The sequence below is a fragment of the Trichosurus vulpecula genome, chromosome 1 (assembly GCF_011100635.1).
Source record: "Trichosurus vulpecula isolate mTriVul1 chromosome 1, mTriVul1.pri, whole genome shotgun sequence".
NCBI lineage: Eukaryota > Metazoa > Chordata > Mammalia > Diprotodontia > Phalangeridae > Trichosurus > Trichosurus vulpecula.
This window is the reverse complement of record NC_050573.1, coordinates 511,304,475-511,330,884: the sequence shown is the minus strand read 5'-3', so window position 1 is coordinate 511,330,884 and position 26,410 is coordinate 511,304,475. Positions and strand designations below refer to the sequence as shown.

The 26,410-nt window shown below is 38.0% G+C and overlaps 1 protein-coding gene across 1 annotated transcript in view; it reads right to left on the bottom strand.

Moving 5' to 3' along the window:
* Positions 1-26,410, bottom strand: part of PRDM6 (PR/SET domain 6) — a 162,507-nt gene that overhangs the window by 13,510 nt on the left and 122,587 nt on the right. Inside the window, exon 5 of the mRNA XM_036734375.1 lies at positions 9,832-10,174. Coding sequence (XP_036590270.1) covers positions 9,832-10,174 — 343 coding nt within the window. The remainder of the gene's footprint in view (positions 1-9,831; positions 10,175-26,410) is intronic.

Below are 26,410 nucleotides of genomic sequence, written 5' to 3'. Positions count from 1 at the left end.
TCGTTAACATAAAAGTTTTGAATTGAAAAATAAGTGTTTCTTAGAAACCATGTGTTTAAAATGCTGTGAAAGATTATGAAAAATTTCAACCTGAAAGAATGTATTCATATATGCTATGCCCACTGACAATTGATTTTTGTCTAATCCTGAAAGGGACCATTAACATTATTAGCCTCTGGTTATCTATTTTTAATAGCTACTATGATAAACAATAAACCATTAAACATAAATCCAATTTATCTTTTTTTTTTCCCCAAGAATGCTGTCAAAAGTTTGGTTGATTTATTTCCAGAGTCCAAAGTCAATCTAGTCTTTGTATGTAAATACACAAAAGAAAGCAACTGAAGATCTAAGGTGATCCTGGCTGTCAAGGAGAACTGGGTTCTAAAATATCTTAGCCTATGACAGCATTGAGAAGTTGCCATTAAGACCTGCAGATATTAGTATCTTGTAGCGTGAAGAACCCTGAGGTTTTAGTGCTGGTGGACCAGTAACTGGTAAATAACCTCTTTAGCTCTTGTTTCCACATGAATGAGTGAACGAATGAACATTTATTAAGCGTAAACTGTGCTGAGGGCTGGGGATACAAATACATGCAAGCAAGAAAGCCCCTGCCCTCAAGGAGCTTACCTTCTAATAAGACAACATACATAGGGAAGTGATGGCTTGGGGTCTCCTCATTTGCTATGTCACACAAGATGAAGCATTTATGGACTTTACTACTTCTAGGATCTCATGTCATATAACTAAATGCAATCTACTTTTTTCTGTAAATAGTATTTTATTTTTTCCAATTACATGTAAAGACAGGTTTCAACATTTATTTTTTATATGATTTTGAGTTCCAAATTTTTCTCTCTCCCTTTCTTCCTTCCCTCCTCCCCAAGACAGCAAGCAATATGATAGAGGTTATACATGTGCAATCCTGTTAAACATATTTCCACATTAGTCATACTGTGAAAGAAGAAACAGAACAAAAGGAACCCACACACACACACACACACATGCACACACAAAGAAAAACACACACACACACACACACAAAATGAAAAGCATATGCCTTGATCTGAATTCAGATGTCATCAGTCCTTTCTCTGGATGTGGATATATTTTTCATCATGAGTCTTTTGGAATTGCCTTGGATCACTGCATTGTTGAGAAGAGCTAAGTCTATCATAGTTGATCATTGCATAACGTTGCTCTTATCATATACAATGTTCTCCTGGTTCCACTCACTTCACTGAGTATCGATTCACGTAAGTCTTTCCAGGTTTTTCTGAAATTTCTTATCATTTCTTATAGCACGATAGTATTTCATTACATCCACATACCACAACTTCTTCATCCATTCCCCAATTGATGGGCAACCCCTCAATTTACAATTATTTGCCACCACAAAAAGAGCTGCTATAAATTTTGTACATGTAAGTCCTTTCCCACTTTTTATGATCTCTTTGAGACGCAGAGCTAATAGGGGTATTGCTAGATCAAAGGGTATGCACAGTTTGATTGCCCCTTGGGCATAGCATAGTTTCAAATGGCTCTCTGGAATGGCTGGATCAGTTTACAACTCCACCAACAATGCATTAGTGTCCCAATTTAGGGATCTATTTTTTAAAAATATTATATATTATATATTATTTTCATGTCATCTGCATATACAATGAATGGTAGCATTTCATTATTCTGAAAGCAAATATAATTGATAGTTTTAAGAAAAGAATATACAGACAGCAGCTTTCAACAGAAGCATTTCATTTGAATGCTTCAATCTACTTTTATTTCTACTGCAAATAAAATCAATTTCTAATTCTTTTCTTTCCCTCATTCTGTCTGTATGCCTAGTATGGAATAAACATAGCAATTCTGTGTGAGGGCTCCATTTCTTACCTAAACAACAGAAGTTTACTAAATGAAAACTTGTACAGAAATTTTTTTCTATTTCATATTAAATATCTTTCTCACCTTTTATTGTTCACTTTGTTATGGGAGAAATATCTCCTCTCTGAGTTTATGTGGTAGGTAGCTGCTGCCAAATATATAGTTACCACAACACAGAAATTGCCAAGGTAAAAACCTAGGTTTTATTATTATGGCCTAAGCACAGGTTCAGGCTTCAGAAAAAAAAAACCAATCAATTATGAAGATTCTGACAAAGATTCTTACAGGAAAAATTATGTCAGCATGACAGAGAAATAATTCATTTATATATTACAATATTGTATATTCCTCTTAGGCCATAAAAGTTAAAGAAAACATAGGTCCAAAATCCCATATTTTCTTCAATGTCATAAAAGTTCAACAAACAAACAGAGTCATAATCTCATATATCCCCTAAAGAAACAAACCTCATCAAACAAACTCTAAAGGTAAACTAAGTCAGGTTACTGATTACCACTATATTTAGAGGCTACAAACAGGCTCATTGAGAAGGAAGATTTACATGTCGTCAAGGAGTCAGGGACAGTTGAGATTCTTCCTCTGGCTTCTTATCCGAGGAATGTTAAAGGTTCTAAGTAAATTTTTACAACCCACGGGACAGGTTTTGGTCAGATGAGGTTAATACAAACCAAAAGATGCAGGAGGAATAAAAGGAAATAAAAAATTCCCATAACAACCTTAATTTCTATTTTCTGTACAACCTTTTCTTCTTTTTCACAGATGCTGTCAAATGCACAAAAGTTCAGAAAGAACACTTTTTCAGCTTGTGACTACATATTCTTTGTCTTCCTTAGAATTTAGATGGTTCCTCTCCTTTTTATGTAAAGAAATTACTAAGGAATAAACAGAGTCCAAGTTAGCCTATAACTCTGCATAGGTCCAGGTACAGGTTTAGAACAGAATAAGGATAACAACACAATTTTCTCCCTCCTCTGGCATTATCTGAAACTGGCTGTTCTCTGAAAAAGACTATTCTGGAAAAATGTGCAACTCATTTGCTCTAAGTCTGTAATTGGTTTGGTATACACATACGAAAAGGATGGAACATTTAACAACATTCAGTTTGGTTTGGTTTGAAATTTTTAATCCTCCTTTGATATGGATTTCATGGCATGAAAGCCTCCAGGATAAAAGATGTTCAGTCGGGGCTATATTCGCTCCTTGCTCCATGAAGGCTAGTTCCAGTGCAGATCTCCCAGTGACTTCAAAGGGAGCTCCACCCTTGGGTCACTGCTGGCTGTGTGCAGTGAGGAAAGAACATAGCCCTATCTAAGGAGAAAAATATTTCAGGAAAACTACAGAAGGGGTGAGCCAAAGGGCTTGAAGAAAAGTGCAGTCTAGGAAAAAGATATCTTTGCTCTCTCTCTCTCTAAAAAAAAAAAAGACACCCAGAAAAAAAAAAACCCAGTAAAACGTGTAAAGATGGCTATATCCCATCCCTTCCATCTCCCTCCCTGATACCCCCACCAAAAAAGAAAATTATGGTGATGGATAAATTTCCAGATTCTCCCTCCAGGGGATTTTTTTTCTTCCCTCTGCATATTTTATTTACTGGTTTACATGATATGAAACAAAGACTAGACAGCACAAATGTAAACATCCGAAGATATTCTAGAGGAATCTCCCCCTTTGTGGCTGCATACCAAACTGAATTACCACACACAACCAGCCAACAGGCATAGGGGCAGGGGGGAGGTGGAAGGAAGCCAAATTTAAAAGAACATTAGTGATTTTAAGTACTTTTCTGAAAGGGAGGAGGAACAAAAGAGAAAAGGCAGTTGTCTAAAAATGATTCACTGTGATTGGCGGCTTTTGGTTGCTCCTTTCTAGAGATTCCCAAATGGGGTTTGAGAGATTTCTACAGCACAAAAACAGAAGAGAAAAAGGATTTCTTATTCTTGGTTCAAACAAAACTGAGTCAAGATAACTTCAGCTGGGCAATGAATTCATGGGAAAGAGCCAAAGCTTAGGAAAAATCTCTAATTCAAATATAGATGGACTTCAATTCCAGCTTCCTCCCCTGTCTGATATTGTTTGAAAAGAAAAAAGATAAACAACAGATTAGAAAAAGGAAGAAAGACTTGAAAATTGTCTTAGTTTCAGGGAAGAAATAACATGAACATGAACCTGGAGCCATCTTGAGTAACTCTGTCATTGAAATTTGAGACAAGGGATCCAATTAAGAAGGGGTTGCAATAGTTCAAGTGAGGGGGATACAGACCTAAACTGGGGTGGTGGCTGTGTGAGTTTTGAGAGAAGGGAACAGATGGGGGGATATTGTGGACATAGAAGTAGCAAGACTTAGGTAGATATGTGGAGCGGAGAAGGAAAGAAGCAATAAGCATTTGTTAAACACTGACTACATGTCAGATACTGTTCTTAGTGTTTTACAAATTTTCTCTCTCTTGATCTTTTCAAGAACTCTGGGAAGTAGGAGCTATTAATACCCACCTTTTTTTAGTTGGGAAAACTGAGGCAGATAGAGGTTAAATGTTTTGTCCAGAGTCACACAGCTAGTAAGTTTCTGAGGCTGGATTTGAACTCAGGTATTTCTGATTCCACGCCCTTCCTCTCTACCCACTGTGCTACCTGGTTACCTCTAGGAAAGTTAGTAGTTGAAGATGACAATAAGAATGCAAACCTATATCACCAGAAGGCTGGTGGTGGTCCTAACAGTAATAGAGAAGTTTGGAAGAAGGAAAGGCTTGGGTACAGGGGTGGGGAACCTGTAGCCTCCAGGCCACAGGTGGCCTTCTAGGTCCTCAGGTAAGGCCTTTTGACTGAGTCCAAGTTTTACAGAACAAATCTTTTTATTAAGGGGATTTGTTCTGTGAAGTTTGGATTCAGTCAAAGTCCTGCACTTGATGACCTAGTGGGTCACCTGTGGCCTTGAGGCTGCAGGTTCCCCACCCCTAGTTTAGGAGGAAAGATAATGCCCCACACCTGTCCAGTCTGGGTGACCCAAAATGATAAGTAAGGTTTGCATCAGGGCTGTAACTCACTATCACTACCCAGAGTAAAGAGCCTGCCACCTGAAGGTTGCCCACTGTACTCAGGAGGGCAGGGGATCGGTAGGCTAGGCCAAGGAATTTTCCCAGTGGAACCAGGGCAGCTGATTCATGGGTGCCCTATATAGCTGCTATGAAGAGATGGCTAGTTTAGAAGTGATAAAAGAGGGAATGTTGAAAGAAATGGAAGGAGAAGGGAAGAAACATTTATATAATGCCTACTCCATGCCAGGCACTGTGCTAAGTCCTTTTTAACAAATATTATCTCATCTTCACAACAACCCTGAGAGGCAGGTGCTATTCTTATCCCTATTTTACAGTTGAAGAAACTGAGACAGAGAGGTTAATTGAATTACTAAGCATCTGAGGCTGGATTTGAACTCAGTTATTTCTGACTCTAGGTTCAAAACTCTAGCCACTGTGCCACCAGCTGCTGAGAATTTACTTAGCAAGGGGAGGGGAGTTGAGGCAGAAACATTAAGGAAAGTGGGGCTATTAGAGACAAGCCCCACTATGAGCTATGATAGGAGGGTGAGATGTGACCCTTCTTCTCCCCTTCAGGTAGGATGATCACAAAGCTGCCCCCTTGGGCTTATGCTTCTATGGCCCCTCAGTAAGCTGCCATTCTCAGAGGATGCTTTTAGACTATACCAGGGCTGTCCAACCTTAGGTTTTTATTGAAACAATAGACAATATATTTTGATTTGCCATTTTAGTGAGAGCTCTGCAGTAGCTTGGCTTGGTTTACTAAAGCATTTACGTAAATTTCTGTGCTTGTAGGCTGGCTGCATAAATCGCACTGGGGGCTGCATTTTGGACAGCCCTAGACCATATGTATATCATATCACGGCTCTGCATATGCAAGTTTTTAAACTGATAAGCAAAGTAAAAGGCTCCCAATTGTTAACTGACTGGCAAAAGATGATTGATGCAAATGATGCAAATCAAACACCAGCTTTGACCAAGTTGAACTCCCTTGTGGATGTCTTCCAAGAAGCTCCATACATATGCTCCACGAGAAATTAGTAACAATTTCCCTTAAGAACCATAGGAAGGTAGTACTTAAAGAGTCAGAAGACCTGAATTCAAGCCTTAGCTCTGCCCCACAATGGAATCATTTCACCTCTTTGGGACTCAGTTTCCTCTCCTATAAAATAAGGGAATTGGATGAACTTTCCGTGACTCTGTGAAGCATCTGTACAGAGAATGCCCATCAAATGAGACAATGTGTATAAAGCACTTTGTTAACCTCAAAGATCTACGCAAATAGTTTTATTTTTGTTGCTGCTCAGTCGTTCTGTCAAGTCTGCCTCTTCTTTACCCCATGGACCGTAGCAAGCCAGGCCCTTCTGTCATCCACTATCTCTCAAAGTCTGTCCAAGTTCATGTTTATTGTTTCCATGACACTATTTATCCATCTCATCCCCTGCCATCCCCTTTTTCTTTTGCCTTCAGTCTTCCCCAACATCAAGGTCTTTTCCAGTGAGTCCTGTCTTCTCACTATATGGCCAAGGATTCAGTATTAAGTAATAAATTAAAGTATTAAATTCAGTATTAAGCTTCAGCTTCAGTATTTGACCTTCCAGTGAACAGTGTGAGTTTATTTCTTTAAGTATTGACTGATTTGATCTCCTTGCACTCCAAGAGACTCTCAAAAGTCTTCTTCAGCACCACAATTTGAAAGCATCGCTTCTGTGGCACTCAGCTTTCCTTATAGTCCAGCTCTCACAGCCATCCATACATTGCTACTGGAAAAACCAAAGCTTAGACTATACAGACCTTTGTTGGCAAGGTGAGGTCCCCGCTTTTTGATATTCTGTCCAGATTTGCCATAGCTTTCCTTCCAAGGAGCAAACATCTTTTAATTTCGTGGCTGCAGTCGCCATCTGCAGTGATCTTTGAGCCCAAGAATGTGAATTCTGACACTGCTTCCATTTCTTCTCCCTCTGTTTGCCAAGAAGTGAAGGGACCAGTTGCCAAGATCTTAGTTTTTGGATGTTAAGCTTCAAGCAGCTTTTACACTCTGTTCTTTCATCCTCATCAAGAGGCTTCTTAATTCTTCACTTTCTGACATCATGCAAATTTTAGCTGTTATTTTTTTAAAAAAAAAACCCTTAATTTCCACCTGGCCCCCAATAATTTAAAGTTGATCTGACAATATGATTTGGAAGTCTTTCCATCATTAGTAGTATACCTATATGACAGGGATTATTTTTTAAGGCATCAAACATTTTAAGTTATTACAAAGATCAAAGCTTCTTAATCTTTTTTATCATGGTCCCCTTTGGTCCCCAGTGAAACCTGTGGACCTCTTCTCAGAATATTTTTTGAAAATTTTCATTTGAAGGAAATGCTAAATTTCAGTTAGTCGTTAGTGAAAATAAAGATGTAATTTTTTTTCTATCCAAGTTCATGGGCCCCCTGAAATCTATTCCCCAGACAGTCTACACATTCCAAGTTAAGAACCCCTGACATAGATGATATTGAATAATTATTACCAGGTCCCCACAATCCAGTGAAAAGAAAAGTGTTGAACCTGGGTAAGATGGGTGATTACTTTGGTCATTCAGTCCAAGTCAGGGTACTTGCCTGGACTGTATAAATTCCTCCTTTTGCTTAGCTTTGAATGCCTGGTCACTCTCTGCAAGAATGAAACAAATCGTGGGGCTAGTAAAGTCCTAGGATCTCAATTAAACCTGGACTCTGGCCTATAAGTGTAAATTACATTTGACTGAATGGAAATTGGTCTAATACTTGCTTCCCATGGTGTGGTACTTTGAAAATGTGTATTTTTTTTAGTTGGTCAGAGTTTCTCTGAAAGATTTTAGTTAACTATTACTAATTACACAGCTATTATTTTATAGCACACATATCATAGGAATATAAACCTTAATGCAAATCTTACTTCACTAAAGTAAATTATATAACTGGAGTCTGGCAAAAGTCTATTTCAATGTCTTTTGATTTATTAAGGTCATTTTTCAACTCTTTATAATACAGAAAGCATAAAAATGTGTTATGTTCCACGTTAAAATGATTCTAAGTTTCAGAAACCAGATTCTTCCAGCTATAATTTCATTTAACACACCTTATTTTTAGTTAAGCAGTTAGGAATGGGTGTCTACAGTGACCCTTAGCCTATTCCATCTGAAGTCACTTGATCTCTTAATTAAGTTCGTAATGGAAATCTTGCTTGAAAGTATCTTTCAGCTGGGAAAGCTTCCCAAATACAAAATCATACCAGGAGGCTGCAGCTACACCTGCAGTCATTTCACTGGAAGCAGATGCAAGTGCTTTTAAAAACTTTTGCTTAGTGAATCTTACTACATCCTTATTGGATTCAAAGAAAACACTTTCAAGATGTTCATACCATTTCAGCAGCCAAAATATGTGGTAGGAAGGTGTGCAGGGGCTTGGAAAAGTTTCCACCAGGGGGTACTCCCTCTAGTAAAAGTGACAGATGGAGGAAGGTTTTTGAAGTCACTTCTATTTTAACATTCCCAAAGAAAAAAATGTGTGTTTTGACCACAATTGCAACAGTTATTTCTTTCAGCAATGTTTGTTGCTAAACATTTGACAGTCAAAATGGCACCAATGAAAACATGTATGTGCTAAAATTAATGGCTATTTTAAAAATGTTTATCAGTGGAGATACAGTGAGAGGGCAATAGGTAACTCTATTTTCATACTTACAGCTCATAAGCCAACAGGGCATAAACCCAGAGGGCTGGAAGAATTAATTTCACCTCTCAGAAGAAAGCTTATTCTCACTCTCTGACTATGAGAAGCATCTTCTTGAGACTCGTAGACCAGCAAGGAGAAATTAGGCTGATTATTATATCATAACAAAATTAAATTGCTTTGCCTTATTTATTTTTTTTGTAAATTTGTGTCAAAATTAGAAAAAAAATCCAAAGCTCTTGCCTCCTTAGCCTCTGATGCTTGCCACAGGGAAATAGTTTTCCACTTCTGTATCGTGGTTACATCCACAGTGATTTTTCCAGATACTTAGTATTTTTAGTCAAATCTTCATCACAAATAAAGGAGAGATAAAACACAGAAATCCTTTCCTATTGAATTAATTTGATTTTTGTCTTTTGTGATGCCAGCTATCAAGATTGTCGAATAAACCAGTTTTGATTCATAAATAATGCTTCCATTATATCTACTGTGCCACTGGTCAGAGTACCTGAAATTTTAATTCACTTGTTCAGCTAAATTTCATCCTCAGTTCATGGCCATAAAATTCCTTATTGACAAACTTTCAAGCCAACTTTGACTCTGAGGTATCTAGTCAACATTTTTCTTCTGTGTGGATATTAGTTTATTGAATAAGTGGCATCTGTTTTCCTCCACATCACTGGGAGAGGAGGTATTTCCTTTTGACAGCTTTGCACGATTTATGGGTTTGCATGCTCTGAAGAAAAATAGTACTAAGCAAAAAATTCCAATTCATTACCTCTCAGTACTTAATTAAGCTCATACACATTGCACACTATAGGTGAACTCTGAAATGACTGTGACAGCAGCACAGCAGAGAGTTATATTATCTCTATAAGACAGAGAAGATTTTAACTATCTTGACCTCATTTTTCCATCTATGATATCCATAAATTTTCCTTTTTTTCTCTCTCTCTTAAAACTGGTTGTACAGAACCATTTGAAAAATAAGCTGAATTCCTAGCCACTTCCCCCTAATCTGTGAACCCAAATTGTTTTTATCAACCACAAAGTCAAGCAGTAACCGTTACTATCTGACTTAAGGGTGCTTCAGTCATGGGATGCTGTGGAAGCTCTGCTCACAGGTGGTTTGGTTTGAGGAAGGGGAGTGAACATAGCTAAATTTACACTAACAAATGGTAGGCACATGCCCAAATTTTACCTGTCGGGGTTCTGGGTGCATACGTGCATCTGTAAAAGGATCCGCTGAGTGAATGTCTTAAAGCATTGCCCACATTTCCAAAGGTGCCAGTCACTAAACTCAGAGTTGAGTTGGCTGGTTGAAGTTGGGCTTGCAAGAACTCGCTGGTTTTTTACATTGATTTGGTTAAATCCTGATTCGATGGGCCCAGCCTTATCCAGGAGAGAGAAATTCCGGCTACATGGAGTCTGTGGGAAAACTACAGAGCGCTGTGGTGTGGCAGGAGAGAGCTTGCTGCTTTTATTAAAGGACTGCAGTGTATCTTGTCTGCACATGGCCTCCATTACAGTTGAAGGGACATTCACTGGCAGAACAACAGCAAGAAAGAAAGAGTGGGAAAAACAGATCAGTTTTACAGACAATTGTAGCATGGTTCAAGAAAAAACACTATCATTAAGTAACAGTTCAATCAGCCAATGCTTATGGAATACCCACTATGCGTTCAGCCCCATAATAAATTCTATAAGGATCCATAAAAAAGTTCAACAACTTCACAATCTAACTGAAGAGACAAGACACATGAAAAATAGGGAAACATAAAAGGTTATACTTAGTTAAATAACAAATTGTGTAGTACAGGCTATAAACATTGCAGATGGTCAAGTGAGAGGGAGATCACTGAGCAAAGAAGGGAAAACTTAAGCTATGCCTTTAAGGGTGATTGGACTTAGAATGTGGGAAAGAAGAGGACTTTCTAGGTAAAGGAGGTAATACTAAAGGAGTTGACTAGAATGACCATGGTGTGTATATGGGATGGTGAGGAGACTGGTGTGACTATTAGGAAATAAGTTTGGCTTTCTGCCATGGGGCCAGATTATGGAAGTCTTTGAAAGATAGGAAGAGAAACTTAAATTTAATACCATTGGAAGTTGAATCAGTGAGGATTTCTGACAATAGGAGTAACAGTGAAAGTAAGGTCTAAGAAAAATTAATCTGACAATGGTGTATATAGTGTGGGCTCAAGGTGGGAGGAGATTTGAATCAAGGAGACTTTCAGTAATCCATTTATGACGTGACAAAAGCCTGAACTAGGATGGTGGCAATAGGCATGAAGGGAAAGGAATCAAAGGAATTCTTCCTTTTGAAAGAAAATAATCTAATATTCTTGACCTTTTTTTTGCTCATTTAGAAAAGGAGCTATAATATTAGTAAAAACTAATCAAGTAGTTTCCAGTTAACCTTGACATCAAAAGAATGAAAAATACCAAAGTGTTCAAGAGCAGGAAAATGAAACCACCAAAAGACATAGCATGAAGCAAATTTTGAGACAGTAGGAAGAAAAGTGCAAGAGTGGCAGACGAGAAGGTATGGTAGATGGGGAGGATGCAGGGAAAAGAGAGGGAGACTGACTGAAGGAAATGCTAAGTAGTATAAATTCTTTCTACTGGATTGAGGCAACTTAGCTTTCTCACCTTCCATGATTCTCTCCTAAATATCTGGAGCCTTCAAGTCAAATTCCCATGAGATGACTTTCTGTATTATGAATAAAAGCTGAGTATTATATGGAATGGGATTTTTAGCCATTGTCCTGGACTTCCCCCTTGAGCAACTGATTTTTGAGACACCTATTGAGTGGCTTATTGAGTGATAACTAAAAGGGGCAAAATCAGATGCTGGCAAAGTTGTGAAAGCACAGATATATATAGATAGATATATATATATAGATATATATAGATATATGGATATGCGTGTGTGTATAAATATATAGGATGGAATTATTAATGGGTAAAATCTTTTTGTAGAGTTGTCTAGCAGAATGCAAGAAGAGTCACAAAAATAATAAAACCCTTTGATAATCATTAGGAATGTACCCTAAAAGAATTAATCTGTAACAAGGTTATTTTTCATTTTAAAGAACTAGAAGCCACCTATGTATCCAATACCTAGTTAATGGCCAAATAAACTATATCATGTCAATGAAATGGAATACTATGAAGTCCCCAAAATCACTATAAGGAATGCAAAGGAATTTGGAGAGAGATGTATGAAGTAATGGAAAAATAGAGAATAAACTCAAAAGAAAAATATGTATAGATAGCAATTATAAAAAAGTCAACGTGGAATAATTCAAAGATTGCTGATTGTAAAGTCATGAGACTCAAGTACAAGTTCTGACTCTTCTACGTACCAGTAATGTAACCTGGGGCAAATCACTTAACTTCTCTGGGCTTCAGTTTTCCCGGATTTAAAATGGAGATAGCAACATTTATACTACCTACCCCACAGGTTTATCGTGAGGAAACTGCTTTGCAAACTTTAAGGCACTCTGGAGATGGAAGCTATTATCATAAAAGGCAAAAGATATACACAAAGATGAATTAAATACAGAAGGAAAGGGACACAGGCATGATCACTAACAAACATATGTTCAAATTGTCTGGAGGAATTAGTTTTTTAAGGATAATTGATTTTAAATATGTGTTAAATTGGTTTTATTGCTGCTTAATATTAGGTGTATAATAAATTATTTTTAAAATAAAAGGAAGCTCAACCAGCAAAATGACCCCACTATCGACCCCCACTCTCTCATCTTCAATCTCTCCCTATCTACTGGCACCTTTTCAGCTGACTATAAACATGCCCATGTCTCTCACATCCTTTAAAAAAAACAACTTTCACTTGATCCCACCATCCCTGCTAGCTATCAGCTTCTATCTTTTCTCTCCTCCCTAGCTAAATTCCTTGAGAAAGCCATCTACACTTGGGCCTTCCATTTCTCTCATTCTCCTCCAAACCCTCTGCAATCTGTCTTCCAACCTCATCATTCAATAAAAATGCCCTATCTAAAGTTACTAATGATTTCTTAATTGCAAAATCTAATGGTCTTTTCTCAATCTTGATCCTCCTTGACCTCTCTGAAGCATCTGACACTGTCAGTCACTTTCTCCTTCTGGATATGCTCTCCTCTCTGTGCCAGTGCTTTCTCCTAGTTCTCCTTCTGTTTGTGTGACTAATCCTTCTCAATCTCCTTTGCTGATGCTTCATACATGTCGTGTCTTCTAACTCCGGGTGCCCTCTAGGCTCTGTCCTGGGCCCCCTTTTCTTTTCACACTGTATTATCTCACTTGGTGACCTCATCATCTTGCCTTGTTCCACTTATCATCTCTGTGGGGGTGATTCCCAGATTTAAGTATCCAGCTCTAATCTCTCTTCTGAATTACAGTCATGTATCTCCAACGACTTCCTGGACATCTTGAACTGAATATACCCAAAGCATCTCAAGTTGAACATGTCTAAAACCAAACTCATTGTATTTCCTCCCAAACTTTTTTTTTTTTACACTGTGAGAGTACCACCCTTTTTTCAGTCACCCTGGTCCACAGCCTCAGTATCATCCTTAATTCCTCACTCAAACTAACCCACTTACACATCCCCTTCAAAGCCTCAGTTTCCTCATCTTCAAAATGAGGGGAAGAGACTAAATGATAAAGTTTCTGCCAACTCTAAAGCCTACAGTATTATGAGACCACTCAGACTAGGAAGAGACTATTTCCCGTTAGCTGAGGTCCATCTATTTAGGTCCATGTGAAAATGCAAAGACTGAGTTCCATTCTCAATCTGGTCATACACTGTTGACATAATAGTTAAAATATCCCTAAGCCTAAGTTTCTACATCTGCAAAATCAAAATGAGGTGTTGGCATGGAAAAAACAGTGTTTTAGGTCCCAGGTAAACAGACATCTAATAATTTCATAAAGCAAAAAAGTTGTCTGACCCTCTTCCTATTTGCAACATGACATATCTTGATAAGACTATGTGAAGAGATCTTTTTTTCTCTCAAACACTTCTGCTTAGCCTATAGACAGTTATTTTGGCCCAAGGAAAGAATTCACTATCTGAGATCCTGGAGCTGGTTTCCAAAAGAGAAAGGAGATTTTGACCATAAGTTGAACTATAGTTTCACAGCTCAAACATGAAGATATAAACTTTGGGTCTAGTCCTATGGACGAGGAAATCCAGTAGAAAATTACCTATTTATACACCTAAAAACACAACCCAATGATACTGCAACCTACTGAGGAAAAAGGAGTCATCACCATGACTGAGACATTATGTCATTTTTAGTTTGAGAGTAAGGAACCAAGGAATGGATGGAGAAACAAAGACAGTGATGTGTGTCTGGCACCAATGGTAGGAGAGAGGGAGCTACAGGAAGAATTTTCAAATCTTTTAAATTCACGGATCTTTGGTGTTAAACAACCACCACAGCAGCAACGACAACAAATACTTTGAGAAGCCCTGTTAAGGTATTCAGATTTAAGTATTCATACAAAAATAGGAATGTATGTATGTCTATGTAATTGGATAAATTTAAAACATTGTATTAGTTCGTAACCATCAATCTATGTTAAAAGGGGGTCAAATATAAAATAATAACAAAATCAATATTAGCATAGTTGCAGAGATAATATAGTTGACAAAATATAGGGCTCAGAGTCCTCAACAAGTGCTCAAATATCATGTGTGACCCTGGGCAACTTATTAACCTGAATATGCCTCAACAAATTCCCTAGAACTTATCTACACAGAGCCTTGCGTTAGGGTAATAGCATAGGAGATGGGAAGGTTGCCCTAAAATTCCTCTCAATTCTTTTTACCTTGTCCCTTATCTCAGTTACCTTAAAACAAATGTAAGGAATTTCCTGCCTATGGGAATCAGCACTTTCATTGTTCACTTTGGGGAAAGGTCCTTGATTACATGACAATGAGATAAAGATGAAAGCGTAACTTGGAGACAGATTAAGGAAAAGGAATTGGATTCAGGAACTATAATTAATAATTATAATCTTCATACAAACCATTTAAATACACACACACATACCAGCAACTGCAAAAAGACCTATAGCCATACTGCATTTGTGATGTATCCCACGGAATCTTAGGGTGCTGAAGAAGACAGTTCAGTCCACATAACTGCCCCAGTTCAAAAAGATCTGCAAATGACCCTCATATTACTTTATCAGGAAAACTATTCAAAATAAACAGAAAGCATTACAAGACCACCTCAAGAAGTTACAACACTGCTGAAGTTGGATCAGAGATAGGATAGGAACTAGACTGATGAGGAGGAGGAGGAGGAGGATAGCATTAGTCTATCACTTAAGGTTTGCAAAGCACTTTAGATAGGTTAGTTATATCATGTGATCCTCACAACAGCACTGTGAGTTAGCTGCTATTATCGCTCTCCATTTTACAGAAGAGGAAACAAGCTAACAGAGGTGAAGAGACTTAAGGGAACTCAGAGTCACATAACTCATAGGTGAGTCAGAAATTGATTCAGGTCTTCCTGGCTCCCAGTCTTATACTCTGTCTACTGTATCACTGAGCTGCCACTAAGCTGCAACTCTACTGCTATTAGATGAGCAAAGTCTCTTTCTCAAATACTGGTCAATACCTTCTACGTAAATATAGTCTCAGGGACACGCCTAGAATATTGAGAACTTAAGTGATTTGCCCAGGTTCACATAGCCAGTATGTGTCTGAGATTGAACCTGAACCCACCATTTCACGGCTCCAAGGCCAGCTCTCTATCACATTCCACTTTTCACCTTCCCACTTTTTGTCAAAGAATGACAATTAAAGTGACTAACATGATTTTTTAGTATCTAAAGATATACTAAAAGGTTTGGGACTCCACTCTGGAAATACAAAGGCTAAGAGGGATTGTTAAACTCTACTATGATGTCAGATAAAGAACCCTAGAACTAAGGGGCATCCTCTAAAAATTAAAAGTGGTGAAACGTTTAAATTTATGATCAATAAAAAGGAAGTATAACTTGCCAATTCCTTCCCAGATTGATGTACAATCTCAAAATATGAACTGGTTCAAGAATCATAGTATTACAGAATAATGGAATAGAGCTAAAAGACTTCCTAAAAGTTTAGATAAATGATCTCCAACAGGTTACTAAGTGAAACTAAGTCTTTGTGGAGGGAACTTCCAGTATGGAAATTTTCTCCTACAATGCAGTTAAGCATCTTGTCTATAACTTATCATCTTAAAGAATTGCCTGAGTGTAACAGGAAACTGGGCAGCTAGATGGTGCAGTAGATAGAGCCCCTCTGGGCCTGAAGTCAGGAAGACCTGAGTTCAAATCCTGCCTCAGACACTTACTAGCTATATGGCCCTGGGCAAATCACTTAACCCTGTTTGCCTCAGTTTCCTCATATGGAAAATGAGCTGGAGAAGAAAGTGGCAAACTACTCCAGTATCTTTGCCAAGAAAATTGCAAAGAATCAGACACTACTAAAACACCTGAATAGCAACAACAAAATTGGAAGCTAAATGAAGCACTTATTGTCCATGGTCACATAGTTCATATCAGAATTAGGCCCTCTATCGATTATATCATGCTGCCTCTGTCTATGGAATATATCTCTAATCTTTTGAGGTATATAAATATAATACATCAGAGGGCAGAGGGGTGGTATTCTGGTACACTTGGAGATACCATCACTTTACTAAGATGGTATCATCAACATAGAAGGCAATAGGGAGCTGCTTTGGGGGGGAAATGGAGAACTGGAGTTTTCAGGAACATCCTACTTAGGTCTACTATGTAGTTGGGAAGAGCCTTTTTCAAAGCCTTTTTCATAGCCAAAATGGTTGGACCAGCAGAGGGCTTTTGTAGCATTCACATCTGAGGAAATGTGGTGACTCCCTCACTCAGACCAGGGAAAATATGCAGTAAGAGACAAAGGCCTTAGGGCCTCCTTCTCCTCTCAGCTCCTCAAGGCCATGTGATTCCTGAGAAACAGGCCCGGGTCTTAGGCATTTTTGTTCATTCTTTTCCATTCTAGGGTTAGGATGGAATCTCCAACCTGATCCATGGGGAGCGTGAGCCACAGAGATTCAGAAGTTCAAGAGTACGTCCAGGTGTTATATAGCCAGTCCAGCACTGAGGCATCAAGGAGCACAGATTGAACATTTGAAGTGGCCATTGGGTCTCCAGTCCAGCAGAAGCTGGCAGTAATTTGGACTTGACTTGGTGGGACCAATGCTATATAAGATCTATTATAATCCCCACGTCCCCCAGAGACTTAGGCAGTATAAAAGGGAATTATGTCCCTTGTTCTTGCTATATCTTTGAAGCAAATATCCTTTTGTAAAAGCTAATCTGACGTTTAGTTAAATGAAATTGGAGGGTCATTGAGCCCCTATAATGGGGGAACAGAGCTGTGTCAATGGCAAGAGAAAAGAAACATCCTTAAAACCCTCAGTACCTGAGAATGTAGCCAGGTAGAGAAGGCAGAAACAAGCCTGGCCCAGGGTGTGGGGAAGAGCAACTACGTTACATATGGTTTCCTGTAGCAATAATACTTAGGACAATAATGAGGAGGATAATGATAGTTTTGAGGGGTTCAGTCATGCCCTATCATCCTTTCATATCACAGTCCAAAAACTGTGCAGATGAAGCCATCAGTCTCACCCAATAAACTATTCCTATCATATTATGTGTTAGTAGGAGATTTGGGGTAGAAAACTATGTACTATGGATTAATAAGCCACATGGTCATAGAAAATCAGTTGCCTGAGTCTTATGAATTCAGTTGGTTGACCAAGAGTTGGAGCTGTCTCAGACATCAGAGATGAGGGCTCTGGAGCTATAGTATGTCATAACTTTTAATTTTTGGAGTAGTTTTTCATTTCCCTACCTTTAGATTGCTTTTAAATCTGGGGCCAACACCTGATGTATCTGCAGTGGAAGGCTAATGTAGGCAGAGCCCACTTTGACTGATAGTGGCAATACCGAAATCTTTCAGGAGGCCCAGCCAGGTATACCCTGAAACTATTTAACTGGTGGTTTGAGCATAGTACCACCTGGTGGGAAAATGTATATTACGCTCTCTTGCTAGTTAAATTAATTATGTGACAGCCTGCTTTTCTATAAGCTTGCAGAGAGCAGAACACTAGTTAGTATATGTTGCTAATGCTAACACATAGATCTCTACTTAAATCATCTAAAGTATCTATCAAGTTCCCAGCTAGGCTGTCCCACTGTCACATATGTACTTATGTTTTGTTCTCATAGAAAGTAATGGGCATATGTTTTAACCCAAATCAAAACATTTATTGAGCACCAAATGAGCACTGTGCTAGGGGTTAGGACATGGGTAAGGAACCTGCGCCTTCGAGGCCACATGGGGCCCTCTGCGTCCTCAAGGGCAGCCCTTTGATTGAATCCAAACTTCACAGAACAAAGTTGTATGAAGCTTGAGTCAGTCAAAAAGCCGCACTTGAGAACCTAGAGGGCCCCATGTGGCCTCGAGGCTTCAGGTCCCCCACCCCTCGGAGAGGAGGATACAAAAAGGAACAGAACATTGTCTTTATTTACCATCAAACAGGCAAGCAAAGATAAGGCACATCATACACATAAACATAACCCAGAGTGGAGAATATGATAAATGCATGAGAGGGATACAAACACAGATCCTGAGTCATGAGGAAAATTAAGGTTTTCACAACTAGATGGGGCCATCATATGGAGGCATTTCTTCTTTATTCTATTCTCTTGAAACACGCCTCCCCCCGCAAAAAAAAAAAAAAGAAAAGGTGGGGGAGAATTTGATGGAACCAGAATTTGCCCCAGCGCAGTAATAGCAAATTACCCTGAAGTTTCACATTATGCTATGTCAGCTTAATGCTATAGGACAGCAAAAGTAGAAGGAATACTTGTTTAACATTTATTCCCAGGTGTTTTTTTAAAATTTCCTCTGAAATGAATATGAGTACACATTAGTCTTTACACTCTGCAGGAACTAGTCCCCTACTGGAAGCTCTGAGAGAGCTCATTCCAGCTTGCAGATACAATCTGTTCACATGTGTATTCTGATTGCTTCTTTTGAAAGGCCCACAGTTGACAGAAAGTGGCTCTGTCTTTGGAGCTCTATATGCTCCATTTAGAACTATTATTTATATAAAACAGACAAACACACAAAAATTGTTTCCAGAAGCAAAACGTCTGTATGAAATGCTGGCTTCCCTTTGAGTCACAGTGTCCAGTGTGTATGACTGATGACCTTACTGCTATTGAGAAAGGCATGCCATTATGGTGGTGCAAAGTTATTCTATATGTCCAATGTGAAATGCGAGTTTAAAAGGTTAAAGAAGGTTTAAAAGCCCCATGGGAAGAAAATGACATGTTTTTGGTGGACTCTGGGTCTGTGTTTTTAATGGAAAGTGCTTAATAACTATATATCCACTAAGTAAAATCACATTTTTCTGTCATTTCATTAACAAGACATAATTTAACCAAACACTTTTAGTACCCTGTGATGACTGTAGTAGAAATGCTCAATAGTCATTCAATAAGCACTTACAAAACGCCAGCTGTGGGCATACACAGCACTCTAATGAGGCTCTGTTGGAGAATACAAAAGAAGTCAAATTTGGGACCTTACTATGAAAGGATCTAACCCTTAACTTGTACATCTACTATGCGTTTTGTGTATATGTTTCAGTAGACCAAGATGACTTCCATCCTAATTAAGGTAAGCAAGAAGAAGACAAACATGTAAATGCATGTATACAAAGAAACAAAAGTGCATAAAATGTGGTAAGTTGTTGAGACAGGTACACACAAAGCACTATGAGAGTTCTGGGCATTCTTTACTCAGTTGAGTAAAATCTTTGTGTTATCCAAGGTGAGAAGAATGAACATTTTCCAGGTTGAGCTATGACATTTACGTGATTTTTCAGTATGTTCAAATATATCCTTTCACATATGTGTTCTTTGTGCTCACACAGAGTGTTTTCTTGTCATAGACTCACTATACCCCTTATAGAATATGTGTGGGGCCTCCCAGAGAATCATACAGACCGTGCTCTCCATGCCCATCTGATAAAGCTTTCTGTTTGTTCATGGGTGGTCAAACATAGCCCTTATAGTATACATGGTTTGCCCTTTTGTTTTGTTTTTTTAAGATGTTGCAATCTTTAAAGCAGGAACTGAAATCAAGTGCCTGTAATACCCATTGGGAAAAGAGATTATGATCGTTGGGTATTATAATCAATGACTCAATTCCTTTAAAACTTCCCTTAACCCTTAGAGATTTGAAAATGAGCATACTCTTTTTTGGTTGCATAATCCACAATATCTCACCGCTTTATGTATTTTCCCTTTAGTGTTTCAGGTGGTAAATTACATAGCGCACTGATTCAACGGAGTCTTAACTCCAAATATCAGCTTGAAAAATGTCTCATATGAATCTGATTATAGGATAAGCCAGAGACTGAGAAGCATATTCCAGTTTCTGCCAGGCAATGCATTTTTGGATAGGGGCATGGAGCCAAATCTAGATATTTCCTGACCCCACTTTTACTTTTCATCTGTATGACCCCAGAGTGGTGACTGGTACACGAACAGAAGAACAGCAGGTTATGGTTTCTAGACCAGTTGTTCTAAACATGTTGCAGTCTCTGTATTCTAGTATTAGGATCATGAAATGGAACTATATTTGTAAGTGTGTTATTAAACTTCATGCACCCAACTAAAGTATAAGAAACATACTCCCCCAAGAAACAGCCTGTCCTTTCCAGTTCTTGATTATAATATTAACCAGACTCATATTATCCATTTCTCAGTCCAACACAAAAGCCATTCTAAATGTAATTTAGGAATAATGTTATCTTCTTGGTTTCTTTGTCCTCAAACCTCTACCTCTATACATTCGTTCATACACTATAGCCTTGCTTTAGCTACATCCTCAGGGTCTAAGTTGTGAAGCACATTATGAGCCTTTTTGGTACATCAGGTACTCTTGGATTGAATGCCATATTATAAGTAGGTGTTGTTACACTGAGACTTCAGCATAAACATAGGTGAGGGCATTTGAACCTGGGGCTCTTGTAGGCTTAGTCTAGGTTCCGTTCTGTGTGGGATCAGGGACACAGAGCAGTTCTGGGCAAAGCAACCAAGGGGTATAGAAATCATACAGAAATATGAGAAGTGGTTGAAGGAACTGGGAATTTTAGCCCACCCCCCCAAAAAAAAGAAAAGAAAAGAAAACTGAGTGGAGTACTTGATAGCTATCTTTAAATATCCAAAGAGATATCATATGAAAGAAGGAGATTGTTCTGTGTAGCTCTCCAGAAGGCCGACCTAGTACCAGTCACGTGGAAGTTACAGGGAGATAGCTTTCAACTTTTTAAACAGGAAATTTTTCTAATAACAAGAGCTTTCTGAAAATGGAATGGATTGTTTTGGGAGGGAGGAAGCCCCTTGTCATTTGAAATAATATTTGCCAAAGATGTTGTAGAGACTGTTATTGTATTACATGGATTACCCTTCTAATTCCAGTATTCTGTGACATTCGGATCCCTTAGTCCAATATCTTAAATTAACTCTTAAAAGTGACTAGGTAATAGAGGAACAAGATAGACATTTTCTTCAATGAATATAGACAGTTCTTTACATAAATAACAGAAATTATAATTCCTAAAGCAAGCCAAGGAAACAGGAGAAACACACTACCCTTCCAAAAGACTTGTTTGCAAAGAGGGAAAAAATGGAAAGGGATGACAAATATTGTTATTTTTGACTAATGAAATAAAGACAAGAGGAAAAGAAGGCTCATGAACATTTTCTACTGTAGTGTTTTCTTGTGGCAAAACAAAGGGAGAAGAGAGTAAGAAAATTACCTACTCTTCCAAATGAAATCCATTATCTGTAAACAAAATAAATTAATTCCCTTAATTTCCTCTTTGTTTTTTATCTTGTTGGCTATATCTAAACAACACCCAATTTTCCAGAAGGTTCATCCAAATATTAGTCAAACTTGTGGAGAGAAAAAGTCAGTTAAATGGGTTTGGGGGCATGGTTCACTTTTTGGTTGGGCTTTTTATTTTATTTTATCACCATGCATTCATACATGACGGGCTTTGCTTACTTCGCTCTTGTTTCCCCTGGGGTAGCTCCATACAAATTACCGAATGAGTGAAACTGTCTCTCTGAATTCAATTTATTCCAGCATCTTTCTTCCCTTATTGGACTAGCTGTTTTTCCCTTATCTAGCAAGATTCCCTTTGTTTGTAAACTGTTGAGAATATTAAGCACTTTGGGGAGTTGCTTTACCTTTTATAAAGTACCAGTTAACAAATTCCTGAAGCAGTGAATTAAGTGGTACTCTAGTGGTCTTTGGGGACTTCTAAAGTGCCTAATTTACTTCTGTGAAGAATATAGGTATTATAAAATAAATTACAATAAGTTGCAAATGGATACATGGCCTAAATATAAAAGACAGGTGTATATATATATATATATATATATATATATATATATATATGTGTGTGTGTGTGTGTGTGTGTGTGTGTGTGTTTTATATAAAAATATATGTGTATGTATATATATATAAACTTGGAGAAGAGAAGGAGATAATGTTTCACAACTGTGATTCAGGGGAAAATTCTTAACTAAATTCACAGAAGATAAAATAGAGAATTTTAATTATATTAAATTGAAAAGGTTTTTATTTATTAAATTGAAATGCAATAAAATTAGAAGGCAAACAGTTGACAGAAAAAAAATTTGTAGCAAATTTCTCCAATAAAGGTCAGCTATCCTAGATATAAAAGAAAGTTCAGAAATGGATATCAACATCACAATTTTATGACTACTACATTAATATAGACTTTTAAAAACCCAATTCATTGTTTCATATTCAATATCCCTTTTTGTTCACTCCTACTTACTGAAATGTTCGTGTATGTTGATTATTAAGTGCATAATTCAAAAGAAACTTTAAAAAACATCTAGGCAGTCATGCCTCATCAAAGCTCAACTTCCCCACGTTAACAAATGGCAAACCCAACTGGGTTCAGTCAGAGAAACTTCATTCCTATTTACCAATATGGGATATCCATCCTGCACCCTACCCTTCTTGGTGATATAAATAACCACCAAACCCCATCTTGTCTCCTCCTAAAACTCTACCTCCACTTTCTACTCTCTGAGTCTTACTTCTCTCCTCCTCCTCCTCCTCAGTGTCAGTGTTCAGTAAAATCTATGATGGAGAGGTGTCAAGTATCAAGGAGAGAGGATAAGAAGCAAAGATAGGATGGAAAACCTCATTACTACCATCTAGACTTTGTCTCTCATTATCCTCCTAGCAAGAGTTAACAAAACAGGATAAGAAAGAGCATGGGGAGGACATCCATTTCTAATTGTCACTCTTCACTAATTCCCTTCTAGGGCCAGAGTCATTCCTCACCACCCACAGACTCTCCATTCCCAGTATGGGCTCATTGTATCCCCCACACCTTCTTGTCATCATACCTTTGTCTCCTTGTCTCCTCTGACTTTACCACAAGCATTACCTCCTCTGAAACCCCCAAATCTTTATCTTTTTGTCCCAGCAGAGATGGAGTAAATAGGACAAAACAGGGGCAAACAGGGCCCTTAGATCCATTTTTAAGACAAACTAAATTGTTGGGCTGGAAGAGAAGGATCTTGGGACACTTACCCCAGGACATATCTGAAGGAGTATAGAGAAAAGGAAATAAAGAAAAACCCAAATGCCATTTGGAAGCTTCCCATTTTAAACAATTTTTTTTGCTCATTAGGTGCTAAACTAAGTTGTTTCTATAATAAGGAAGGACTGCAAGTGCTACCTTACACATTTTTAAGCTCTGGAAGGTACCAGGTGCCTTGTCTTAATAGCAGCTCTCTCTCCCATAGCTTCTCTATTCAGACTCTTCATTCTCCACACCAAAGTCCCCCTTATTCTAGAGTCCCTGGCTCTACTTAGTCCCTACCCTGTCTCAGCTCCTAACCTGGGTGACAAGTCATTATCAGTGGTTTGGAGCTGAGTACTTAATTCCACTACCACACAGGTGGAAGGATGGAAGGAGAGGAGTTCTTACTGCTGGGATTTCTCAGGGGAATGGAATATCTGTTCCTGGCTTTTCCAAGTTAGACTCAGAATGTATTTTCCCACAGGAGCAATATTACAAACTGTAAATAGTTTCTAGAGTACTAATAGCACTATGTTTCAGGGATATTATGAGTTAAAGAGACTCATGGGATAGCCCAAGAACCTAACCACCATTTATAATGTTGCTTCCTCACAAATGTATTTCAAGTTCCAAAAACCTGACTTTTATTATGAGCTTTTGGAATAAACCCCATTAATCCATTGGAGAGTACAGAGTATATGTAGAAGACACACTGGAAACTTCTACAAGTAGATTCTGTCTTCAACAATATATTTACTTAACAGTTGTAGAACAAAATGGAAGTCGCACATCTAGAACAACAAGGAAGTCTGACGTGTTCTAAGGAACATAATAAAGAAAATACATATGGGAAACAGCACATGTTTGGGGCTAGATTATTAGGTAATATTGCTTTTAAAAATAGGGACTCTTGGTAAGAAAATTACTCAGAGGATTGGTGTCAGAATAAATAAGAATATATGGATTATTCTCTGATCTATATCAGATCAGAGATCAGACCCAACAACTAAATCTGAAGGAAAATTATGAACTTACATCTAGAGCCAGGACTTCAGCCTTTACCAAGAGAAAATGCATAATACAAAAGATAGAAGGTACCTTAACCACTATTTTACAGATAAGGAAACTAAAGACCAGAGAGGGAAGTGATTTGTCTAATGCCAAAGAACTAGGATCAAAGTCGGGATATGAATCCGGATCTGGTGATGGTAAAGCCAGCATTAAGCTTCGGCTCCCAGTTCTTTTCGTTAACAAAACACAAATCCCCAGGTCATACTTCTAAGTGTCTCCTCAAGGTTACTCTTACTAGCCTTGTGACCCTGGGCTAGTCAGCTAAACTCTTTGCCTCAGTTTCTTCATCTGTAAAATGAGGGTAATAATAGCACAGGCCTCCCAGGGTAGTTGTGAGGATAAAATTAGATAATTTCAAAGTCTTTAGCAAAACTTAAAGCACTATATAAATGCTAGCTATTTAACATTATTATTACTATTAGAAGTATCTCTACCACTCCTCACTTCTGAGGCTGTTTATGATAAAGTGCACCAGCAACCTTAGATATTATATTGAAATATAATAATAATCTTTACACTCCAGGGGTAGGGAAAGAGTGGGAGTGGGGTAAAGAAGGAACATTTCCTTTGATTATGTCACATAGTTTTCTGACTATTTCATATATGTGAGTCTTGTAGCCCACATGAGATTATGAATTTCTTGAGATTTGATAAACCAAGTCTTATTTTTTTGCTTCCATTGGGCCCAGAAGATACTCAACGAATACATATAATAATATATGCATTTTATATGTAATAATATAATATATTTTAATATATGTTATATATAATCTATTATCTATATAAATCTATAATCTAATATATTATTATATATAGTATATTATAATAGATTATATGTAATCTATTATTATATATTATATAATAATAATAACAATTAAAAACAACAAATTGTACATGGAGTTTTAAGGTTTGTATAACTTTTTAAAAATTCTCCATTTGATTCTGCTTGTGACTTAAAAACTGTGAAAAAGGCAAGAGATTACATTAATGGTTAAAGGGAAAACCAATGGAAACTAAAGTAGCAGATACCAAAAAGGTTTGGGCACAAGGCTACAAGATATGCAGCTTATTAAGGGAGGAGGGAATGAGCATTTATATAGTACCTACTATGTATGCAATTCTGTGCTAAAGAAAACATTTTTAACAAATATTTTTTCATCTGATCCTCACAACAACCCTGTGAGATAGATGCTATTATTATCTCCATTTTACAGTTGAAGAAACCGAGGCAAATAGAGGTTAAGTGACTTGCCCAAGGTCACACAGCTAATAAATGTCAGAGGCTGAATTTGAACTCTTGCCTTCCTGACTCCAAGCCCAGTGCGCTGTCCATTGTTCCACCATGTGCAGCTTTGTAGAATATTTATTAAGGATGTCAGATCCTTAGAATCAGATGCCTTACAATCAGTGCTGCCTGTGGGGTGGTTAGAAACTCACCTGGATATGGTGAAATTGGAAGCGTAAAAGGAGAACCAGTGTTATGATAAAGTAAACTTGAAGAGTTTGAATGGATAAGTATGTTTGAATTGAATATTTGGCATTTTGTGGGAGGATACAGTCTAATAGTAAATATGAATATGAAAAAGGTGAGGTGGGTAGGTATTAGGGATGATGTACAAAGCTATCCAGGCCCAGGTAAGCACTCAGCCTCAACCCTTATGTAACTGAACAGGGTCCTAGTCTACCTCCCTCCTTCCCCATTCACTGGCCAATACGTATACCAGCATGGAAGAGCTATGATGGGAAACTGAACAATATTGGGCCTCATAGTACTTATCTGAATCAGGAACTTTCTGAGCTTTACCCAACCTGTTTTGGGAAGAGACGGTCCAGAGTGAAACGATGAGGCCCTGAGCCGCATGTGACTATGAGTGGTAGGTTTGCAACAGAGGAAACTACTGATCTATGGGTGTCATGATGTCCTAACCTATCAATCAGTTAGCTAGGCACAATGGTAGGTGCTGAGGAGACAAAATCCAAACAAATACTGTGAGGAAAATGTGCATATAAGTAAAT